The 23051-nt window shown below is 40.1% G+C and overlaps 1 protein-coding gene across 4 annotated transcripts in view; it reads right to left on the bottom strand.

Annotated features, from left to right (window-relative positions):
• Positions 1 to 23051, bottom strand: part of trim9 (tripartite motif containing 9) — a 40126-nt gene that overhangs the window by 4750 nt on the left and 12325 nt on the right. Inside the window, exons 2-10 of one of the 4 annotated variants that reach the window (XM_075447931.1) lie at positions 21934 to 22029; positions 20824 to 20946; positions 12986 to 13096; positions 11177 to 11330; positions 10428 to 10573; positions 5801 to 5939; positions 2646 to 2684; positions 1340 to 1643; positions 302 to 464 (exon numbers count right to left, since the gene is read on the bottom strand). In XM_075447931.1, the coding sequence (XP_075304046.1) occupies positions 302 to 464; positions 1340 to 1643; positions 2646 to 2684; positions 5801 to 5939; positions 10428 to 10573; positions 11177 to 11330; positions 12986 to 13096; positions 20824 to 20946; positions 21934 to 22029 (1275 nt within the window). The remainder of the gene's footprint in view (positions 1 to 301; positions 465 to 1339; positions 1644 to 2645; positions 2685 to 5800; positions 5940 to 10427; positions 10574 to 11176; positions 11331 to 12985; positions 13097 to 20823; positions 20947 to 21933; positions 22030 to 23051) is intronic. The other 3 variants (XM_075447933.1, XM_075447932.1, XM_075447934.1) reach the window with 3 other exon arrangements.

The following is a 23051-nucleotide window of genomic DNA, read 5'->3' as shown; positions in this document are numbered from 1 at the left end:
GAAGAAAAACACGTTAACACACAAACATGAGTTAATAAAATAAAATATGGGATTATGATTTTTTTTTTCCTCCAGCAGGTGGAGCTGCTGATCTATTTCCTCTGTGGCTGAAAGTGTTTTGTCTTGATATGTTTTGATATGGCACAAGAAACGAATGCAAATGCTATGCCTGCCTTAAACTACCACAATATGTGACTCAGTTCAGTTGTAAACAGCAAAAATAATCTAAGATATGTACTAATACAGAGATGCAACTAATTTGAACGAAATGTGTGGCCTCGATGTGTGTCATTTTTTTTACCTGGACGTTTCGATTGAGGCTGATAGCGGGGTAATAGCTGCCCTCCAGGGCTTCAAAGGCAACAGGACCCTGCTGCTCATCATTGATGAGGAAGATGAGGATCCTGCGTGTGAAGTCCAGCAGCACTCCTATAGTGGATCCTTTTGTGATGCCACCGTCCGTCCTGCAGTCACAGGGAGACATGATCAGACAGAATGAGGTGTGGTTTGTAGTAAACTTACATCCTGATTCGTACTGTATTAGCCCTCCAACCTGTGATAGTACATTAGTAAGTACATTCACTAAAGTGCCGTCCTTAAGCAAAATGTTGAAGTACTTATACTTTTATTTCCATTTGATGTGGCCTAAGCCCCTTCTTTTCTGTATTTCAGGAGGAAATATTAAGAATTTATTTCACTTAACTTTATTTATCTGAAACTCGCAGAAACTTTTCACGATTCATGTATTTTTTTTTTGTGTGTTTTTCTGGTTAGTCTGTTTAGTCTCCAGTTAGTTTAGCTCCACTCCCTTTACCTGTGTTATTTATCCTCAGCTGTACCTTCTCCCTAATCACTCTCCCCACAGTATTTAGTCTCCCAGTTCTCTTCATTCATTGTCAGATCCTCCGTCAAAATACCCATGATTTTCCTCGGCTCTATGGTTCAGCTTCCTGGTTTTGTGCAGTTTAGTTTTTGTTATTTCTTACTTAGGTATTTGTTGTTTTTTCTAGTTTAGTTTTTTGCTACTCCAGTGTTTTAATTTTTATTACAAATAAACCCTTTAAGTTTCCTCCTGGCTCCTGTCCCGTGTCTGCATCTGGGTCCCCCTTCGTCTCCATCGCCAAACCGTGGCACTAACTTCTTGTATTTAGATTAAAGACCAAGTTTTATATTAAATCATGTGTTAAGTTGACCTTTATTTTAGAAGAATATGTATCAACGTTTTCTTTAAAAAAAATATTAAGTGAATTTCGTTTTCTTTTACTACAGAACCCTACAAAAGGAGTAAATCATAACATCTGCAGTAATTGACGAATATTCATATCATACTTTCTGTTACCTGTTGGTGTGCGAGTTGTTGTGCATGAACCATGAGCGGTTGTTGTCCACGTACATAGCCAAGGCCTTGTCGTCCTTCCCAAGCATCACGTCCTTCAGAACGTCACCCCGAGCGATGCCGAAGGCCGGGTCTGGGTGATTGTCGTAGCGATCGATTGTCATTTCCCAGTAATGAACACCACGGGAGAAAGCGGAGTTACCCATGATCACCCGGTCGTCATAACTGTTGCAAGACACAGTCAAGTTGTCGTTGGAGAAGACGATGTCGGGGTGAGAGGACGCCGGGTCGAAGGTGAACCAAGCAACTGTGCAGTTCAGAGGAGCAGTGGGTTAGGATTCATCACATCACCGACTGTGTGAGGCGATGCAAGGATCATGACTTCACAAATATGACATGAATCTGGGGAAAACATACACTGTAAAAAATATCTAAACAAAAAGAACAATAATTGCAAAGATAAGAAGAGGATTCATGACCACTATTATGATCAGGTTAATAATCCTTATAATCACATTATAGATTTCACTAAAGTCACTAATATTTGTTATCACTTGTATTCAATAAGCTTAACATTTCTATGACATGGAACAGAATCATACAGTCTGAAAATCTTTTCTGGCATCTGCTAGCACCTTGAAACAGCAAATTATGTCTGTGACATGTCAATAAGTGTAAAGTTAATCAGATAGTTATACTTTAAAATTAATATTCAACAGTTTGTAGTTATTAGCATGAAAATGGTTTTGCTGGCAAGCAGGTAGCAAACTGTATGTCATTGTTGTACAGCTAAAAAGTAGTCGATTTGGTGGTGTGATTGTCTAAATCTCAGCAAATACAAAGTAACCTATCTGTACAGTCTGATGTCTTTATGAGCTTATTAAAAAAACAAAGAAATGTAAAGGCGAATTGTTCCGTGCTCTTCAATCTGAATGAATCACAGGCTAAATTTGCAAAAAAACTGCGTGACTCAGAATTGAAATATAGTATATCCTGTCTCTATAGTCTATGCAGAGATGTGGGAGTTTACAGGTGGGCCTTTGTGGTTTTTATGGGCTCCACTGGACTTGCTTGTCTACAGTTTTTACTGGTGTCACTATGTGTAGTATAGTTTAATTACACGGTTTTATTTCCCAAAGGAAATAAAGCAAAGACAGTTATTAGAGGCCTGCATCAAATGTTTGATATGTGGAGCCCACAGAGCAGCAAACTGCCCCCCTGCTGGTGTAATTGTGACGACCTAACTGATGAAACAGGCGATGGCCTGAAGGGGAGTGTGGAAACAGTCAGCGGTGAGAGCCATCCATACCTGTGCCTATAGACTGAACATCGCATGGGGGGAGTCCAGCTGAAATGTGAAATGAAGGGGGGAGTGGAGGAAGAACGGAAAAAGGAGAAAGAAAAGAGGGGAAGAGAGCGAAGCGAAGCAGCGGAGCAGACAGTATAGAGGGGTCGGGAGGGAAGGCGAGGAGGGTAAAAAGCAGATTTGATCAGGGAAGCTGGTTCACCTCGATAGCCAAAAGACCAGAGGCAATTCCCAAAAGAGCTCCTGGAAACAAAATCCTTAACTCTTGGAAAGAACAATGATGGAAACAAGAGAAGGTCTGTTCAGACTGACACATTTGTGCTTTGTTTTCTGTTTGAATAGGGGAAGTAAAACTGACAAAATCAAAGCGGTGTCCGGTCAGGGCGAAGGCTGCCAAAAAGTTGAAAAACATCTGAGAGGTTAGATCACTTTGTACAGCCTCCGACAGCTGCTGAGTGCTCTCTCTGGCAGGTAGGGAGGCTGTCTGGGCTTTTCAGATCCACTGTTGGATGACAAGCTTCCCCGTCTACACAGAGCAGCATTTAACTAATGGGAAAGCAAGCCAATGAGTGGATTATACATGAACCATCTGCTGCTGGATGTCCCTGGTTTGGTTTAAAAGCTCAAACATACCCTCATACAGAATTCACATCCTGCTGCTGCTATCAGACAAAAATCTTGTACCAGATCATTCGGGGGCTTCTGCTGTTCATCATTTACATGATTTATACAGTAGATTGAAGGTGATTCAGCATCTTCAAACTGCCACCGAAACCCAAGACTAACGAGAAGCATAGTTTGTATTGCAAAAATTGCAAAGAAAGCGGGCTTAATTTCAGCCTTTCTCCGTGATTTTTAAGAAGTTGACTCACAAAACATACAAGGCTTTAGTCTGGCAGCGACTACTTATTATTCTTCAGATCTCCTGGAGTTAAACTGAAAAATAGTTTGCTGTAAGATGGAAAAGTAGTAAGTGAAAAGAAACTGAACCAAGACTCTTGTCTCTGATCACATCAAACGAGAATAACTAAGACAGTGTACCATTACGTTTATCAAAACCTATAATGAAACACCTACGTGCTGTTTGCCAAAGCATACAATCATGGATCATACACAGGTTTGTTCCTCATTAGCCACATTCACAGCAGTACTTACTCTTTATTGGGTTCATCGTAGCATTTCAGTCTAACACAATTTCTGAACATCAAATCGTGTGAAGACGATATATCATGGTGCAGAAATACTAAGGCAAATGTGCCAGGTAAATCAGGTTAAAGAAAGAAGCGCTTCTTTAAATGGATGTTTACAGTCCCCGAAACATAATTATCAAGAATATTCCAGCCAGAGGTGTGGTTTTATTTTCTGTTTACAATCACATGAAGAAGAAAGTACACCGTCTCATTTCCAAGTTTTTCTGTAACAGGACATAACATTAAATGAATAAATCAACAATAGATTTGTACCATGTACACCGTGTCAATGTTATTATTTATCTATTTAAAAAAAAAAAAAACTGAGCCAAAATGCAGAAGCATTGTGTGAAAAGTACAACTTTGCTGAAAGAAAGCATCTTCTCTCTGAAAAGACAATGTCCTTTGGACAGATGAGGGTAAGTGGAGACACAGAATATCAGCACAAAGACGCCATACCAACTGTCAAGCACAGTGGTGGAAGGCTGATGATTTGGGCTTGTTTTGCAGCCACAGGACCTGAATACATTGCAGTCATTAAGTCAACTAGTAACTCCTCTGTATATAAAAGTATTCAGGAGTCAAATGCGACGCCATCTGTTTGACAGTTAGGAGTTGGCTGAAACTGGGTCATCAACAGGAGAATGATCCCGAACCCAGCAGCAAGTCTACAACAGAATGCCTGAATAAGAAAAGAATCAAAGACGTTGCAATGGTCCGGTTGAAGTCCAGACCTCGACCTGATTGAAACGCTGTGGCGGGACTCTGATGAATGCCGCAAAACCTCAATGAACCGATATAATGTTGTAAAGAGGGAGACAAAATTCTTCCACAATGATGTGAGAAACTCATTGTACTTTTATTACAAGTATTATGGGGTGTCTTCAGTTTTTCACTCACTGCTTCTGCTTTTTAACTTCATTTTTGTTTTGCTGAATAATGAATGACAAACTGCAACATGCCATGTGTTGTTGTCAAACTGAGGTATCACCTTATTCTAACAGCAGGTAAGGGCCTGATTATTTTTTTAAAACGTATACCCTGATATGTGAAATCTTAGAATGAGAAAACTTTTCTTTTTCACATGTCACATTTCTTTAATAATCTCTCTTTGTCATGGCTACAACCAGCTCTTAACACAGATTTTTATTGACGCGTTCACTCCTTTAACCTGCACGCACAGCTGCTTCTCATTCTCCTAATTAGCTCCCCTCAGAGACGTACAGTACAGTATCTCGGAGCTACCTTTTTGTCAGTTGCTTGCCAAACTGGCTTCTATTTGGAGTTTTATCTGTTTTGTATGGCCTTTTGGACATTTTTTGCACGCTACCTTGGCTCCATTTGCTTTCTTAGTTCTGACTGACCACCTGCTGTACCTCCCTTTCTCCGAGGGCTGCCTTTGAGATCATTTGGAAATCTGCAGCTACGAATGGCAGTCTGCGTTTCTGAGATATTCTGACTTTCTGGGTTTTTCCTGAGGGAGAAAGTGGTCACTCATCTTCCATATTCATTTATGGACTATGTTAAAAACCTAATTATCTGGGCTCTCTTGTCGATAAATTGCGCAATGAAGACAGCGCAGTTTCTTGTTATCAAGCTTATAGTGGCTTTTAAATTAGCATAGAGAAATTATTACGTGGCTTGGCTTTAAAAAGTGCAATATACTAAAAAAAGTTTGCTTGCTTAATGACAATTGTATGAGGGTGGCTTGTCAGTTCAGATTAGTTCAGGGTAGTCAGTGAAGAAGCACTAATGACTCTGTCTTCTTGCAAGCAAAGACTGAATCTTGGCTCTAAGAATTCAAATTTTGAGGGTGTGAACCCCTTTAATTCCAAATATTTACTGGCTATCCAGGATCAGAGAAAAAAAAATAATGAATTCTGCTTTTATGACATTTTATCTTGAAGACCTTTTAAGCTAAATCTACAAAGAAGAAAGAGGAGGAGGAGAAGTTGATGCTCAACGTACTTTCAGAGGTCTGCATGATCAGCGTCTTGCTGTACTGGCCCACTCCGCTTGCGTTGAAGGCCTTCACTCTGGACTTGTATGTGCTGTTGTAGTGGAGCCCATCCACTGTGCAGATGGTTTCTGCCCCCACGTACACCTCCTGTAAGGATAGACAGCACTTCCTGTTACATCTAGTGCGTAATTATGATACCAAGCAGTCTTGTTTTTAATCCAACATTGGCTTTGATGGTATGTCCCATTTGGATTTGGTAGTGAAGGTAAGAAAGTTTGATTTTGTACAAGTGAGCGTGGGCGCGGCAGCCCACACTGATGTATAAATAGAGACGGGGACTCAACTTGCCAGGCTCAGCCTGGTGCTGTGTTGGTGAGACTCAATGAGTCAGAGAGTAGAAGAGAGAGAAAAATCTTCCCTGATAATTTGTAAAATAGTGTTGATCTAAAATGTCATACTAACATAGACTTGATGTCAAGTTATGGACCTGCAAAGAGCAGATAGGTGAACATAAAATACAAAGAACGGCACTAAAAACTATTTCAATCATTGTAGCCATTCCAAAGTGTGTACTGACATGCCCTTTTTCTGTAAAACACAGGCTTGTAGTGAAGCAGTAACACAATTTGCCATCAACTGCCCACCAATTTTCAGCCAAGGGATAGAGTTGGTGAATCAGTTGACAGGTTGGATGGTAATGATCACCCTCTTATTGAACATTTGTAATTAAGACAGAAGGAAGGGAGAGACACAGAATGAAGTGGAAGGGTGAAAGATTGTGCCCAGCTGGCTTTAACTAACAGGGATATAAAGAAGAGAGTTAAATGAGTTGAGGTCACTGGCTGCTTTTTCTAAATCAAAACACAAGATGCCTCGCCAAACAGCTGATGGACAATTCACATTACATGCACTGTATCAGGCTCACCCATTTTAAGCCTGCCAACGCCCCACTAAAGTTGACAAACCAACATCTAATAGCTAGTTTGTACATGTTTCCGTGCACATCAGGAGTAGGACACAAAAGCTAATTTATATAAAAGGCTGTAGTTGCCATTGTCTGGAATGTGCTGGACTCACCTAACTTTTGCTGCATCACATTTTCAGATGAAAATAATGGACATGGCCTTTTTAAAAATTAAATGGCAATGACAGAGAGAAAATCAAGGTTCCGTTGGGTGTTTGATGTTCAGGTACAAGCTGTTTTTTTAAAATGTCCTTCTCTAAATTTGAAAGGTATATAGACATTTAACTGCGGTACATGTCATAAAACAGTCTGGAAACACATTTTCTCTGATGGAATCCTACAAACATACTATTTTCTAAGGTTAGGGACAAGTAATGTTGCAAATGCTATTTTTACAATAAAACTAGCATGTTTCAGCTATTAAAAAAAGACTGTTGAATCCTATCCTGTTCAAAAAGGTATTATGTTTACTTCCAAGTGCTCTGGGGGTTACAATGTATTCAGAACCTCTACCTCCAAGAGGACAAGGTTGCAACTATAACAACAGGATCGCATTAGCAACAATTTCTGATAAGCACTAGATAATTACCACTAGTTCAGTTTCTTGGACTGGGCTGTGGAAATCAACCCACACAGTTGAACCGACAGTGTGCTGCCTCCTGTCTTGCAAAGAGGGAAAATCGATCAATCTGGTCTCTTTTTGTTGGCAAGTTGTTGCTGTCAGTTTCATAGCCCGCATGTGAGTTACAGAAGGTGTGTTTCTGTAAAAGACTACTGTGTAAAGAAGTTGGTTGTGCCCACTCTTGTAGCCTAGAGCACAGCACTCTCAGTCAAAATGTTTGCACCTCAGTGTTGTGTTCCCATCTATGCAGATTGGAGGTGGAGCCATAAATACTCGACACTAGTGCTATGTCATTTGTTGCTAGGCTGAATGCAGATTAAAAATGTTCCTGTTGCACTGAAAAAAGGAGACGTTCTCACTCTCAGTGCAACATTGACGTTCAGTTGAGAGAATGTAGTGACAAAAGTAAACAACTCTGATGCTTTTCACTAAATCTGCAATTTCTTAGGTTTGTTTAGTTTGTTTTTGTTTAGCAAAAATTTGTGCTTCTGGTGCCCCCATAAAAAGTCACTGTTAGCTTAGCCGTGAGTTATCCTTCCTCTTTTTACAAACTGTAAGTGCACTGACTGACTACTAGAAAAGTAAGACACTGATGATTCATAAGTAATAGACACAATGTCACAAAACATGTCTGTACATGTCATTTGAGGATGCTGAGCAATTTCTTTTTTCTTAAATTCCCACCAATTTGTTTGTGGAAATGGTGGAGGTGAACTCTTTTGTGCAGTAGAATTCCTTTACAGTCACCTTGAATTAGAAATGTGGGCTATAACTCCTTGGGGGTCACTTTAACAGACTGTCCTCCTCCTCAAAGCTATCTCCTATGGTGTTTGTTCATGGAGGTCGAGGTTTGGTCAAAAATGACATCAATGACTATACGACCTCCACTAGCCATGAAAGCTACTGCACATGAAAGACCCTAACTAAGTGATGTTATTTTTGAAAGCCAACCAGAAACTGACAATATTCCATCGTAATGTGTTTTGTTTACATGTCACCGAGGCAATCAGCAAATGGCTTTTATGAGCGTCATTGTTGCATTGCAAAAAGAATGTGTTCTAGACCTAACCATGAGCTCTTAGATCCAAGGACTCAGGTCAGCTGGTCCAGTCCAGAGTCCAGACTAAACATGGAGAAGCAGCATTTAGCTGTTATGCTGCAAATAAGTGGAACAAACTGCCAGTGGAGATTAAACTTTCACCAAATGTAGAGATTTTTAAATCCAGGTTAAAAACATTTCTTTTCTCATGTTTCTATACATAAAATCTGCACGCTATCTTTTAATTTATCTGGACTGTTGCTTGTTTTTAAATTAATTTAAATTATTTTATTTGTTTCTCTTCATATTCTTTTATGTATTTTTTTTTATTTATTTTTTATTTAACCTTTCTTTAACCAGGAAATGGTCCCATTGAGTTACAATAACTCTTCTGCCAGGGAGTCCCTTTAGTCCCTTTTAATGCTTCTTACACTCCCTGCTGCAATGCTTTTATTTTATGTGAAGCACTTTGAATTGTTTTGTACATGAAATGTGCTATACAAATAAATTTGATTTGATGATCATTTTCTAACTCTGACCAAGTGATGTTATTGCCAAAATCCAACAAAGAAGTGACAAAACGTTAACATGTTATTGACAGAATCGACTTAATGACTGGTCTTGATCTTACGTCACATATAGGCCCAGGCTTGGAAGCACAGCACTTGGCTGCTTCATCCTCCCCCCTCCTTCCTCCTGAAGAGAACCTTGTGGCTTATATGCAAAAGATTTGACAATGATGTCTACTCTGCTCATATGAGTTGTATTCCCCCTCTGCCTTTTGTACAGTACTTTATGCGACTTCATTCTGAGCGTAATTATATATATTTAAGTATATATATAATTATATATATGATTATATATAGGGGTATAAACAAACAACCTATGAGATTGTTTCAGTTGGCAGATTTGCTGCTTCAAAAACACCCAAATCCTTCAAGATGAGTTTTTAAAGAGGGAGCAGCGAAATTGTATCTTGATTTATTCTCTTTAGACGAAGACAAATATCTCTGAAGAAAGGAACACTCGTGTTTCCCTCTGTAAAGGCCCATTTATCTTACCTTTTGTCTGTCTGTTTGAAAGATTATGCAAAAAAATACCAAACCAAATTTTCTGAACAAGAGTAGGATGGGCAAAGAAAAAAGCCATTCAATTTAGGTGCAGAACAATTTTGTTGAATTTGCGAAATACAGCATTGAACTTTTTCCCTCTGTACATCCAAACATTATTTTTCTTTTCCCTCTGCGTGAGTTTGTAGAGCCTCAGGGATTTATTCGAAGAGTAAAAATATGTTTCGCCCCTAAAATATAGGAACATGAATCATTTGTTTCCCACTCAGTAAGCACGAATAAAACAATACTTTAAACACTTGGCTTGGGGCAAAATCCCAAATGTTAAAATCACTTTACAAAGTAGAAAGATTTCCCAGATTGTTCATAACAAGAGTAAGCAGGCTTATTATAATATGGAGCTTTAGAGTTAAGACACAGATATCCTCAGCCATTGTACAGAGGAAATTGTTCAGGCGGTATGAGTTGCCATTGTAACAAAGCAGGGACCTCAGTGTATAGAGAACTGAGGGGTATTATGAGGATGGATTACTCGGAGAACCTCTTTGAGGGTACGGAGATGGCTTTGATCCCAGATCACACTTTCTACAGGATCATTCCAGCTAACAGCTGCGTTACAGGCCTACTGTCCCTACGCTGTGTCACATGACCTTTGCGCTTGGGTTGAAGGACATGCCTATCACAGTATACTCAGGGGATTTTAGCTTAAACGCATTGCTTTCACATTCCCCTGGCTGAGCTGGTGTTCTTCCTGGCACCAAGTGAACGAGTCTTTGTTGTGAAACAGGGAGGCAGAGTCATGTAAAGCTGAGTTATGACTCTCGCTGGTTGTGATTTTTTTTTTACGTCTTGGTTCCCATTTAAAGGAAAATTAATGCTGCCGTCTATTAAAGTGGACAGACAAATCCCAACTAAAGAGTACCTGCCAAGGGAAACCTACCCTGAATGGCCCCCCGTTTCCATCGTCCAGCTCCAGGATGTATCCCTCCACTGCGATGGTAGAGAGCGGCGGTTGTTTCCATGACAACGTTGCGCTGTTGTTCTGAGTGCAGCATTCCTCTAGCTGGAGCATAGGAGCAGCTGGGACTGAGGAGAAAATTCAGACCAGATTACAGCCCACTGAGATATGAAAAGATATTCACACACACACAGGCACACACCCAAACTGGACATGACTCTGCAGTCCACAAAGACATGTCCAGTAATGATTTATTTACTATTATAAATATCTATCTTATAAATCAATATCTTGTCAATCATGAATATGAACACACTAGACATTTCTGTCTTTTTCATGTAATTTCCAGAAGCATTTAATCACATCCAGTAGCAGTGCCAAAAAGCAGGTGCACAAGTTCCCCCAAGCCAAACTGCTCTCTGATTTATCGTCACCTTTGTGATATTGAAAGCAAAACAGGTCATACGCAGGAACAGGCAGCCTCTAATCTCAAGAGATTGCTGCCACAGAAAAAGAAGGATGCTTCCTTACAGAGCAGATCATCATTGTGCAGTACACACGTAAATATCAGAGTATAATTAGATTTTAACATTCGTAGTTGTTTGACAGGAGCCTGACTACATAACTGGCTCGGGTGGACACTCTGCTTTGCTCAAGCATGCTTCAGGAGAGCAGACACACGCTCTTAAAGAAGTCAAAGCTAGCCTCATTGAGTTCTAAAAGATCTTTACCTTTCATCTGCACAAAGTCCAGCTGGTGGATCGTCTGCAGGAGCGGTCCGCTGTCCAGAGTTAGGTCAAAGTCACTGGTCATCCTTGGGGTAAGGGTTCCCTTCCCCCACTGACTCTCTGTCATGTGGACCCTTCGGATCAAAGCGTCAGAGATCTGAGAGAGAACACAGGACAAGTAAATCTACAGCGAAATCTGTAGCCTGTAAACCTGAAACTGTAACCAGCAACTAAAACAGCAAAGTGGTGATGCCGTGTAAAATATGAATAAAAACAAAATTCAACGATTTGAAATTCTCATAAAAAATGTTTTATTGTCACTAGAACAAGAAAACTTGGGAAATGTTGAAAATGAGACATTTTAGTATTTTATGAAAAATTAGCTTATCTGAAATTTGATAAGATAACTGTGCTTCATATAGCTTTAACCTGCATTTGTGGATGGTACAGTGAAATGTGTTCACAGACAGTGACTTCTGAAAGTGTTCCTGAGCCCATGCAGGGATTTCCATGACAGAATCACCTCTGTTGTTAATGCAGTGCTGTCTGACTCCCCGAAGATCACAGGCATCCATATTGATATTCATCCATACTTCTTGTTCACAGAGATATCTCCAGATTCACTGATTCTTTTGATGATATTATGTAACAAAGATGATGGAATATTCAAAGTCTTCACGTTTTTACTTTGAGGAACATTCTGAAATTGATTTATAGAGGCAGATTGTTGAACCTCTACCCGGTTTTACTTCTGAGAGACTCTGCCTCTTTAAGGTGTTTTTTTTTTTTTTTTTACCCAATCATGTGACTGACCTGTTGCAACATAATTAGTTTCCCCAGTCCAACTTTTCAGAGACATGTTTCTGCTATCAAATTCAAGATGAGCTAATGAAGCTAATTAAATAGTAAAATGTCTCACTTAACATTTGGTCTGATTTTTTTATATTTAAATCTGAATTAAATATTGGCTTATGAGATATTTTTGGAATTGGGGTTGTAAATGTAGGCCAAAAGGCAGAGTTTATTATCAACATCAAACATTTTTTTTTTTTTACTTGTGACCATTTCCAGGGCATACATTTCCAGTTACAAATCATTGGTTTCTTACACAATCAGTATTAAATTATTGTATGAGAGGAACTTGTAGCTTCAGAGGACCACTTTCCAAACTGCATGCCTTATCCTGGACACTTCAAAGACATTTATGAGGACATTTCAAACACATCAAAGAAAATATGGCCAACATCAACAGAAAAAAAAATTGTTTACCTTCATGACTATTTTACCATAAAGGGTAAAAGGATTTTGCACCGTGTTAAAAGGAAGCTTGTGGGTAAATCAAATTTATTCAAAAAGGTCTCTACACACAGCACATGTGATGGCGCACCCCAACAGGTATCATCCACATACATGGGGATACAGTGTGGTGCTTTTACCTTGCATCTCATCAGCTTTTAAAGCCAATATCACAAAAACACACCAGGAGGTTTTTAGCTTTCAAATTAACTATAGGAACTTTTCAAGAAGCAACATTGTTTCACATCAGTCAGAGTGCCTAAAAGTGCAACTTTTGGGCATTTCATAATAAGTCTGTGTTACATTTGCAGCCAAAAGGAACCCGAAACTGAGTGGTCATGAGCCAAACAGTTCTCTACACAACCAGAGATGAAGAACAGGAGAGGAAGGTCAAGAAATACTTAATTCTAGCAAAGTTTTTTTTTCTTTTTTGACACTGGGAAATAGAACTCTCTGCAACAATTTGCATCCTGGCCCTCTTCATCATTTCATCACATCACTGCTTATGCCTCTTACCTGCAGGAAACCACTGGGGTCATTCTCCTTGATGACCTCCAGACAGTACTCCATCAGTCCTGTGGTCTGGCGCAGCTTCACTGTACAGTGGGAGATCTGATCTCGGACCACCTGGACAAACAAAGTGAAGAGAAGGATGGCAGAGGATTAGAGAGGAAAAAGCCAACAGACAATCACGTTTTAATAAAAAGATGCAGATATTCCCTTGCTGGTCGGTGCCTTTTTCTTCTAATTGCTCTGCAGTGGAATATGAATGAAATGAAAGATGGGTTCGGAAAAGTAAAGTATGGTAGAGTGTAGAGTTTAGATATGGAAGAACAGAAGACAGCAGGTGAAATGAAAGGGTCGTGAGTTTGCAGAAAGAGATCGAGGTTAAGACAAAAGAAGTAAAACAAAAAAAGAGTCTTTGAATGAAGAATGGTAGGGAAAAAACACAAAAAACTGACAACACTGAAAGGGATAAACAAGGTCAGAGCGGCAGTAAAGACAGATTAAACAAAGCTGTTAATGGATGAGGAGGAGCTGAATGAGACAACCAGGAGGAATACCAATAATGAGATTAGCGTCATTGTGAGGTGATTGATTGAGTAATTTTTTCTCTCTGGGGACACAGAGTGAGGGAGGACGAGGAGGCTGCACGAACATCGGCAGCGGATCTTGTTATTGACGTTCACGGAAGGAAAGTGACATTTTGTTTTCACACTCATGCCGTGAGAACAGTCATCAGTAGTTACATCAGGGACCAGGATGAGGAAAAGCCACTTAAAATGTCTCTCAGAGTGACAGGAATTAACTTCGATGCGCACCAGAATCAGGACATTTAGAAGTTGTGGAATTTTCTGCAAATCTTTGATTTTTGTCTCTAAAAACCCACATGTACATACAAAAAAGCCAGTTGACTGTTCACGCTGATTATACTCTATTCCGATGGGAATTTCTTCAGCCATTAATGGAAACCCTTCTTATTGCACATACAGAAAAATATTTGACTGATTTGATGGGAGTTTTGATAGATATGGTGTAGGAGATCCCCCCCCCCCTCGCACTGACGCTGATGTCCTCAGCCTCTTTGCGACTATGTGAAATAAATGGAAGTACTGGACTGAGGGTTGCTAGGATACGGAAACTTCACTGCTGCTATACGAGGGGCTCCGAGGCTGAATAAAGAGGAAAATCCTTCCTGCGGCCGCATGGAGACCGGCAGTGTGCATGAAGATGATTTGCTGATAACTGCAGGCATAAACAAGCCCTGTTCAAAAGACACACAGTCCGACTATCTGGCCTCTCACTGAGGCAGTCTGCATTGGGAGATAAATATTTGCATATTTATTTGAAATAATCATAAGAAAAGCTTCCAGTAGATACTTGCTGTAAACAAAGCACAGCTTCATAGGTGTAATCTATTCAGAGCAGGTCATAAGATCTCAGAATTATTCTCCAGTGACATCAAGTTGGTATAACCCAGATAAAATTACATATTTCTCCATAAAATTCTCAATCATTGAGAATTGAGCAGTGTACCTTTATCACAGCAGATGCAAAGGGCTTGTGAGTCAAAAATGATGACGACTGAGACATAAATATCATAACCATGCACAGATGAAAATATATAGGGTTGACAAATCTGCCCGTCCTTTTGCAAAAATGAAGTTGTCAACATGAAATGGACAAACACTCCCTGCTTTGGGCAGTCTATGTGATGAATGAATAGTCATTTATTTTCACAGGCACCTATGTTGGGCAATAAATTAGCAACTTTATGTTTTTTCATGGTGCCTCAGCCAATCAGAATGAGTAACTCTGACTCCCCCTCTCTCTCTGTTGAGAGGTGAGGAGATTTAATGATGCACAAATTCAAAAACATCATCAACATCAGCTCTTACTTTTGGTTATATAAGGACCAGATGGCCCACAGCAATGGCCGCTGTACCCGTCATCAAAAAACACTTATTAAATTGAATATGCAGCGCGTAAACACTAAACAGGGGGACTTCAGTTCAGCTAACAACATGGACAACAAAATGAACATTTGAATCCCTGGATTCTGTCAGTTTCCCTGCTGATGCTTTTAATGTCTTATTATCGGCTGCAAACACCAGGGAAGATAAATTTCAGCAAAGTCTGCAGGCTGCAGTCTTGCAAAGGGTGGCATGCCACAAAAATGTCTGAGGACCCGCTAAAAACTCCGCCCATTCAGTGCTTCTCCTCGGAACATCAGATAAATGAAGGTTGGTCTGACTGTAATTCACTTGAGTAAATTAATATTTACAGCAACGCTTCTAATCATATTGAAATCACTCCCCCTTTCAGTGCTGAAATCAATCAGCCAAAGGACTTGTTTAGCTTCTCTCGCAGTTCACTAAGAGACTTCCCTCCAGGTCTATATTTCTGTGGCTGAGGGGCAGACTGGTCCTGCTGTGTCGAGCCCGAAACATCCACATTCCTGCAGTGGCCTGGCGTCGCTCCATGGAGAATTTTCTCACTTCGCTGTCTGTCAGTTAAAAAAACTCAGTACATGACATGACTTTAACCTGCTAAAGAAAAGCAAACTACTTTCATTGTGTTCAGCCCTGTCTATAGTCGTTTTCTTATTTTGATCACTGTTGCTAACTGAACAGCTCCTTTCAGTATTCCAGTCATCTCTCCTAAAATCTGCTTTAAATAAGCTCCCGAATAAGATGAAAAAAAAAAAAAATCTGCTGCTGGCAATGCTGCTCTGCCAGATGATTGCTGGAAAATCAGTCTGGGGAAGACTCATTCATCTGAATTTTAGCAAGAGTGTTGGGGCTGCAGCAGCCGGAGGTGCAATGACTTGAAAGAAATTCAGCATCTTGATGGAAGTTGTGAGAAATTAATTGAGAAACTTTAGTGTGAGGCGAAAGACAGCAGATTGAGAGACATGAATAACATCCAGGATGAGGGTTGAGGGCAGAATCTGCTGTGTGAGTGATCCAGAGTCTCCATCGTCTGTCGTGTCTTACTGTCGTAGTGATGCAGCAGAGTTACAGCAGCTCAAGACTGCAAAACTGTCTTCCTTCCTAAAACGTGCCCATGTGGCCAAGCTGACTGCTGCAGAAACACTCAGCAACACGACCTCTTCCGGTTATCATCAAGCATTCATTGTGGCACGTTTATTTGTGCATTCCTTTTGCTGTACACAGCCACATTAAAACAGGTTTAAAGCTGAAGTCATAGATATGTATATATTTTTAAAATCTTTTAGCCAATTGGGGGAAATCAGAAACACTGTAAAGTCATGTTATTGACAACTACTGTTGCTCCATGTCTGTGTGCAGTAACACTAACATTCATTTTCAAGGCAAGTGTAAGTTCAAACTCCGCTCTCCTATCGACAGTGTCCCTCATGTGTATCTTGTGTTCGGTGCTGTGTTTGAGATACAGAGACGGTTAAATAATGAGCTCACTCTACAGCTCTTTCTGCCTCCTCCTATTTGTTCTTGTGATAATTACTGGGCCACTGCAGCACTTTTGGCCTTGCAAGTTACCCGTGGCTGCAGTCCCAACATGTCCCTTCACACCAGCCCAAAGAATATACAATCAGGACCATGACATTACATTTGTTACATGGTGACATTTTGGAAGTGCATGTAGATGATTTTTGGTAATGAATATGATCATAGAGAGGACAAGGAGAATGCATTGGGAGATATAAAAGGTGTAATGTGAAAAGAGAAGGCCAGAAACATTAAATCAAACGGTTAATGGATGAAGGGATAAATAACACGACATGCTGCACAGCGCAGTGGCTGTCAGAGGAAGTGACATAAGGAGCTACAGTATTACTTATCACTGCAGACTAAGTGTATAACATGATAAAAGAGCAGAGGATACAGGACTGTCTTCGTTGTTGCTAAATGTTTTCATTTCTCTTTTATTCAAACAAATCTCCCCATTTGAGAAGCTGGAACAACAGAACATTTTGAAGCTGATGATGATGTTGATTTTTTGTCTGTTTTTCTGATTTTTACATAGCTGTAAAGGACTATGTTGCGCAACGTTGGCCTGACAAAATAATATATCTGAACAATTCTTGCATTTTCTAGACTAACCATAAAACAAATCTTAAACAAAAGCAATAATCAGGTGCTTAACTGAAAATAGTTGTTGAATAGTGTTCCGTTTAGACATGATTGTTGTGGCAAATAACTCACTGAATACTGAACAGCAGCAGTCTTAATATATCTTATTCATCTTCCCAAAACTCACTGAAAATCAGCCTCTGCCGCAGATCCCACTGCAACACTTAAAACTTTTGTTCACTGTGAGAGAATTTGTTATTGATATCTGCCTCCGCTATGCTTCATATTTTCTCAGTTCATCTCTTAGATTCCTAGAAATCCAAACTCTTTCCATGCCTGCTTAAAACTCTGGGTGGAGGGGAACCTCTGGAACAGAGAGGACAGCACATTACCACACAGGAAACAAGAAGAATATCCCCACTCATAAATTCACCCTAACTGGGCGGCCAGCAGATGAAGCATCCAGCGACAAACTTTGCGACAAGCAGGAGAAGATGCAGACTGGCATTGTTCTCCATTCACTTTGCTTTCATTTATCACTTTGACCTCATCTGGCTTCTGCAGAGTCTGTGAACTCGCAGCTCCCAGATGAAATCCTGTGAAAGCGACTGGCAGCAGAGGCAGAGTGACTCAGTTTGTTCAAATTGAAAGGATGCTGAGATGCACACAGCTAAGAGTGAGGACTATTTCAAAGGAAAGCTTTGACATTTTGTAAATCTGAACTGACACTCACAAAATGTCGAGCAACTTCTTTAACGACTCCCCTTGTTGCTGCATTTAAGTGCTCCTGGTAGAGTCAGAAATCTGAGATGTTTACGGTCTGACGTCGAACAACAACAACTTCATAATTCTCACAATTAGAACAGTGGTCCTGGTTGTTAATCATTTCAAGAAGATCAAAGTAAAAAGTATGATAATTAATTTATGAATAAAACATAAAACACAATTATTCAGGGTATGAAGACCACAGCAGCACATCTGCTCATGTCAATTTTATGTTTGGGAATTTAGGATTTCATGACCAGAACCCAATTGAACATAATATAAATGGCTTACAGATTCTACTGAAATAATTTAAATTTAAAAATGCCTCAAATATATATGTATACGTATAAATATACATACATACATGCACATATATATTCATACATATATTTGTGTGCATGTATATTAACTTCCAGGCTCCCAGAATTATGTATGGTTGGTAAACACCTTTTTTTTCCTGCCAACTATGCTGGCTCCTCTGAGGAATTATTTGTTTCCAGGCAAATCCAGCCACTGAAGCAGCAACACATGACTGAGTGGGTGTTCAAGCGAGACTCGGTTAAGGAGCTTTTGTAACCCCTCCATGTGACGATTCTCCATGAAACAACCCTCCGCCTCTGCTGTCTCTTTAAACAAATACACGGGTCAGTCCCCCCGATGTACTGGAAAAAAATGAACCTGACTCATGCAATGAAGGACTACTTCTCGCCTCCACGGCTTCAAACAACACACTCGACGTGCTCCGGTCACCATGGTGACCAGCGACCTCTCTCCTAGCAGCCATGACCACAGGGGAGCAACAGGAGGCTGTGTCACAGATGCAAAGTCATATAGAGCGGCAGCGGCAGGTTTTGTGTTTTACGTGCTTTTAATAGCTTTTCTTTTATGTTGAGCATCACATGACTTGATCAGCACAATAACAATATCAAAGGACTGCATTCTCATCGGGAGTCTATTGGGTGGAGCATGTCTTATTCAATTACAGCTACATGATGACCTTTGCCACGTGCTGATGAAGCAGAAAGCATCCCGCTGACTGCCTATGTAAATGGGCTTCATTTGGAGAAATCAGCTATTTCACCAGAAATCCTTTCCCCCCTTGTCTTTATCTTGCCTGCACTAAAAGGACATAATCAGTGATAGAAACCACGTGAAACAGAGATCTCTTGCGTCAGCAACTCCATGGGAAACTGCTGTGATGGAGCCAGCACATGGAAATGCACGACCAACTCTGAAGGCACAAAAGGAATTTCGGATCTGTGGAGGAAAAATGTGTTTCTCGTGCATTGAGAAACAAAAATTATATTCCTCTGTGTTAGAGGTGTCAGTGTGTACATTACAATCAACAAGTCCTGCAGTTGAAACAACCTCATAGGTAATCCGTACATACCCTCAAAAAGCAATCATCAACGGCGCCTTGTAAAGTAGCGACCCTATAACTGGTGGAAGGGAAAAATAACTCATATGATACATATGTGTATATATGTATATATATATATATATATATATATATATATATATATATATATATATATATATATATATATATATATATATATATATATATGCCAAAGTGAAAACAACCAGCAAAAGCCAGGAGGAGTGTCTAACCGGTGTCAATCACTGCCACTACTCTACAGTCGCCATGGTTACGGGCCCATGCATGCATATGGCAGCCTTGTATGAAGGGAAGGGAGGCAGAGCTGAAGCACAGCAGAGAGGCAGGATCCAAATATTTGTCTGCAAACCATATGATTTGAAAAACGCCCAAAAAAATTCAAAAAACATCACCTACTGTAATCAACATAGTTTTCATGAATAGCTAGAGAAATAACTACATTTATGTTTTAATGCTTGTTCTGCCTTTCCTGAATCCAACATGGTCCAAGGTGCCCATATAATTTTTCACAAGATTCAAACATGTTTATTTTCACTCCTAAATGGTCAAAATTGTTTTCAAGCATTAGCTGTTGTTAAAGATTTCAGCACAGTACAAGATAACTGGTGTTAATTTGTACAGTGATCCTTGGAACTATCTGAAAAACTGTTGTTTGTGAACATGCCGCTTTTAATGAACACATTCTCACTCCCAGCTTGTGACGTTCTGAGGCTTGTTTCAGAGCCCCTTGGTGTGTTCACGTCCAACCCTGTAAATCCATTTTTCAATCTGCTACATTGTCCCTACAGAAAAATATTCAATTTCTCTATATGCCAATAAGGTACGCCTGAGTGATTTATAAGCCAGTCCCATCTGTAAATAAATCATAGGAGAAGGAAGTGTGTGTGTGTGTGTGTGTGTGTGTGTGTGTGTGTGTGTGTGTATGTGTCAGTGCTGCATGTGTTCACATGTTGCCATGCACAGGCTGTGCCCACCTACACGCGTGAAACTTTGATTCTACACCGCGTCCAAGCATGAAATTGGAAGCTGTACAGCTTCAGTGTATCTCTCCCTCTTCTCTCACTGATATCCCACGTTCAATTTGTTGTAGATGCTTCAAAAAATGAAGAGATTTATACATCTAAAATCAGCAGAACTGAGTTCGAGCTCTCTTGAATCTCCATCAAATCTATATGATCATTGATCAGTGATGAGAAATGTGTCCTCTGGATGAAACCTATCATTCAAAAGGCAACTCTCAAGTAAGGTGCAGCTGTGCATTATATTTCTTTCAGCCAATTATTCGAAAAGTAAAAATTGTCCAGCTCGTATTGTTGAATTTGAAACAGATAAGCTTCCGTCAAAGAAGGTGATGGCTTTAGTTTATGTCAGTGCAATCAGATTTCCTTTCCCTTTAGGCAGACTACAATTTGAAACTTAATTTGCAGAGACAACTCATCCATCAGTTCAAGCCTTCATTTTGTTTATCTTGTGTTGGATGCAAGTTGAAGCCCAGCTCCTAACAGCATCATTAAAGGGGAAAAAAACAAATTATGAATATAGGAGATTGAAAACTTTGTTATACATCTAACACACGTTTTAATCTGGACAGAACAAGTGGTTCACAGATAGGATTTCTGGTCGTGCTTACTCACCTTAAGCTTATGTTCATGCTCCTTGTTCACCTGAGACAGCAGCTGGGCCTTGCGTCGATTCAAGGCATCGATGAGGGCGTCACACTGTGCCACCAAACACGCCTCAAACTCTACGCCGTTTTCCTGCAGGATGAGCAGACGCGCACAGGGGCTCACAAAACAGACAGACTGTGAAGCATGCACAGACGGGAAATATGCAGGAATTTTCAGGTGGGGGAAGCTAAGGACCTTTAGAAACGGCATACTGCTGGCAGGATGCAACACTGAAATAAGATTTGCAGTAAAGTTAAATAAGGGAATGACAGTTCTGCAGAACCAGTTGCATCATGCATCAGGCAAGGTGTTTTAGTGACATAATCATAATCATGAATAACAACCAGGGGGATATGTGAACAATTAACACCTTTCACTGTCCTTTCTCCTTTGCGCCTCCTGTAACTTACGCTCAGTGTTTTCCACCCCCATGTCACTGGGTCTCACTGTGTGACGATTATCAACAGGGGCGTTTAATCCCACCTTCCTCCTCTAATCACTCTATTGCGCTGACCACAGCTTGAGTGTCTATATTTAGTCCTGGTGTATACAGTATATCACACATCAGTTGATGATGTAGCTGCACTTCTGTGGAGGGTCACTTCCACTAAAAACAATATCACAGCTACAGCATCAGTTTCAGTGGATATACCCGTCGTAAGTGATTTCAGCATCATGAAATTTTTTTTAGTTTGAGTTTATCAAGCTGGATGTAAATTAATTGTCTATGATTTTTACAAGTTAAGGATTGTTGTGTTAAACATCACTACATGCACCTCGACCAACATAGGGGGCTTTGAAATACTAAATCTTCTTCACCCTGTGGTAGGATAAAACGCATTGTCCAGCCACAGATAACAAAATGTGACCAGTGACTCTTCAAATAATACAATAAGCCTTTTTGTCTCTGTCCTCTACTGCAGTGAGAGGACTGACTGGGATCACAGAGAGGGGTGAGAGCTTGCTAAAACAATGCCAGCACTGATTAGAGTGGAATCTGTGTATTTACTGCAGATTATGGGTTTGCAATCAAAATGAACAGCTGTATTCTGCATGTAAAATTGTGTTTTTGAGTACCTGGATATGCTGCACCATGTTTCTCAGCTGGACCAGGAACTCCTTGGCCTCAGTAGCTCTGTCTGACAGGCCGTTTAGAGCCTGGGACAGCTGACCCTGTGGAGAGAGAAAACAGTAATGATAAAGAGGCAGGGCTGCTCCGATGGGTTTGTGCTACGCTGAAATGGCAACAGGCTCTGGTTTATGTAGCTAAAGTGGTGAATCCTTAACAAGACTCTTCACCTTTGGAACATCTTCAAAGTCAAAAGACAATTAGAGTTCTTGAAAATTATTCCCATCAAACATCTATTGCTAAGCTCCCCTTCCCCTTTTGCCAAAAATGTGCCTTCAAATATAATTCCTTCCTGTTTTCTCTCCCGTATGGTGGGATTTTTTTAAAGTTAATCTCCCACTGTGGAAAATCAGTCGCCACATTAAATGTGATTCTATTTTTGCAGCACTTACAGAAAAGTACACAGCAATCATTTTTATATTCAAAAACATCAAACAAAAATGTTAAAAAATGGTGGAGCGCCAGGTACAAGACTCTGATTATTTGCTGCCTCTTTCTGGATGATACTTAGTTGAACGTCTTTGGGTTTTAGACTGCTGTTTGGGCAAAGGGAAGCATCCAGGAAGTGAAACTTGGCATTTTCAACACATTTTAATATTTCATCGATGATTATACAGTATAACTGTCAAATTATAGTTATAATTAAGCAGCCCTGTCGTTTATTAGCAGTCCACCCCAGCTAAATATGCAGTAGAATAATGACTTTCCTCTTTGTATTAGTTTTACTGTTAAACCCGAGCACCCCTCTGAATTTCCCACCCCTATGGTTTTATGCAGAAACTAAGCTGAAGTTTGAACTGAAGCTACTTCACACTGAAGCTCCATCATAAGAGCTTTAACATCAACAGGAAACACACATGGAGGCAGCCCAGCATGAGTTATTTTGGATGCAGATTCCCAGCTCTGTGCTGTTGAACATGTGCTACAGGGAAGTTCAGTGGGTACAGCTGTTATCCTGTGAAAACCTATCCATGTTCAACCTTTAGTCGAACTCAAAAGTGCTCACGAGAAAAACAAAGCAGCCTTGTCAGTGCTGCTGAGAATCTGACATTTTGAAGTGTCAAAG

The sequence above is a fragment of the Odontesthes bonariensis genome, chromosome 17 (assembly GCF_027942865.1).
Source record: "Odontesthes bonariensis isolate fOdoBon6 chromosome 17, fOdoBon6.hap1, whole genome shotgun sequence".
Classification (NCBI taxonomy): domain Eukaryota; kingdom Metazoa; phylum Chordata; class Actinopteri; order Atheriniformes; family Atherinopsidae; genus Odontesthes; species Odontesthes bonariensis.
This window is presented reverse-complemented; position numbering and strand designations above follow the sequence as displayed.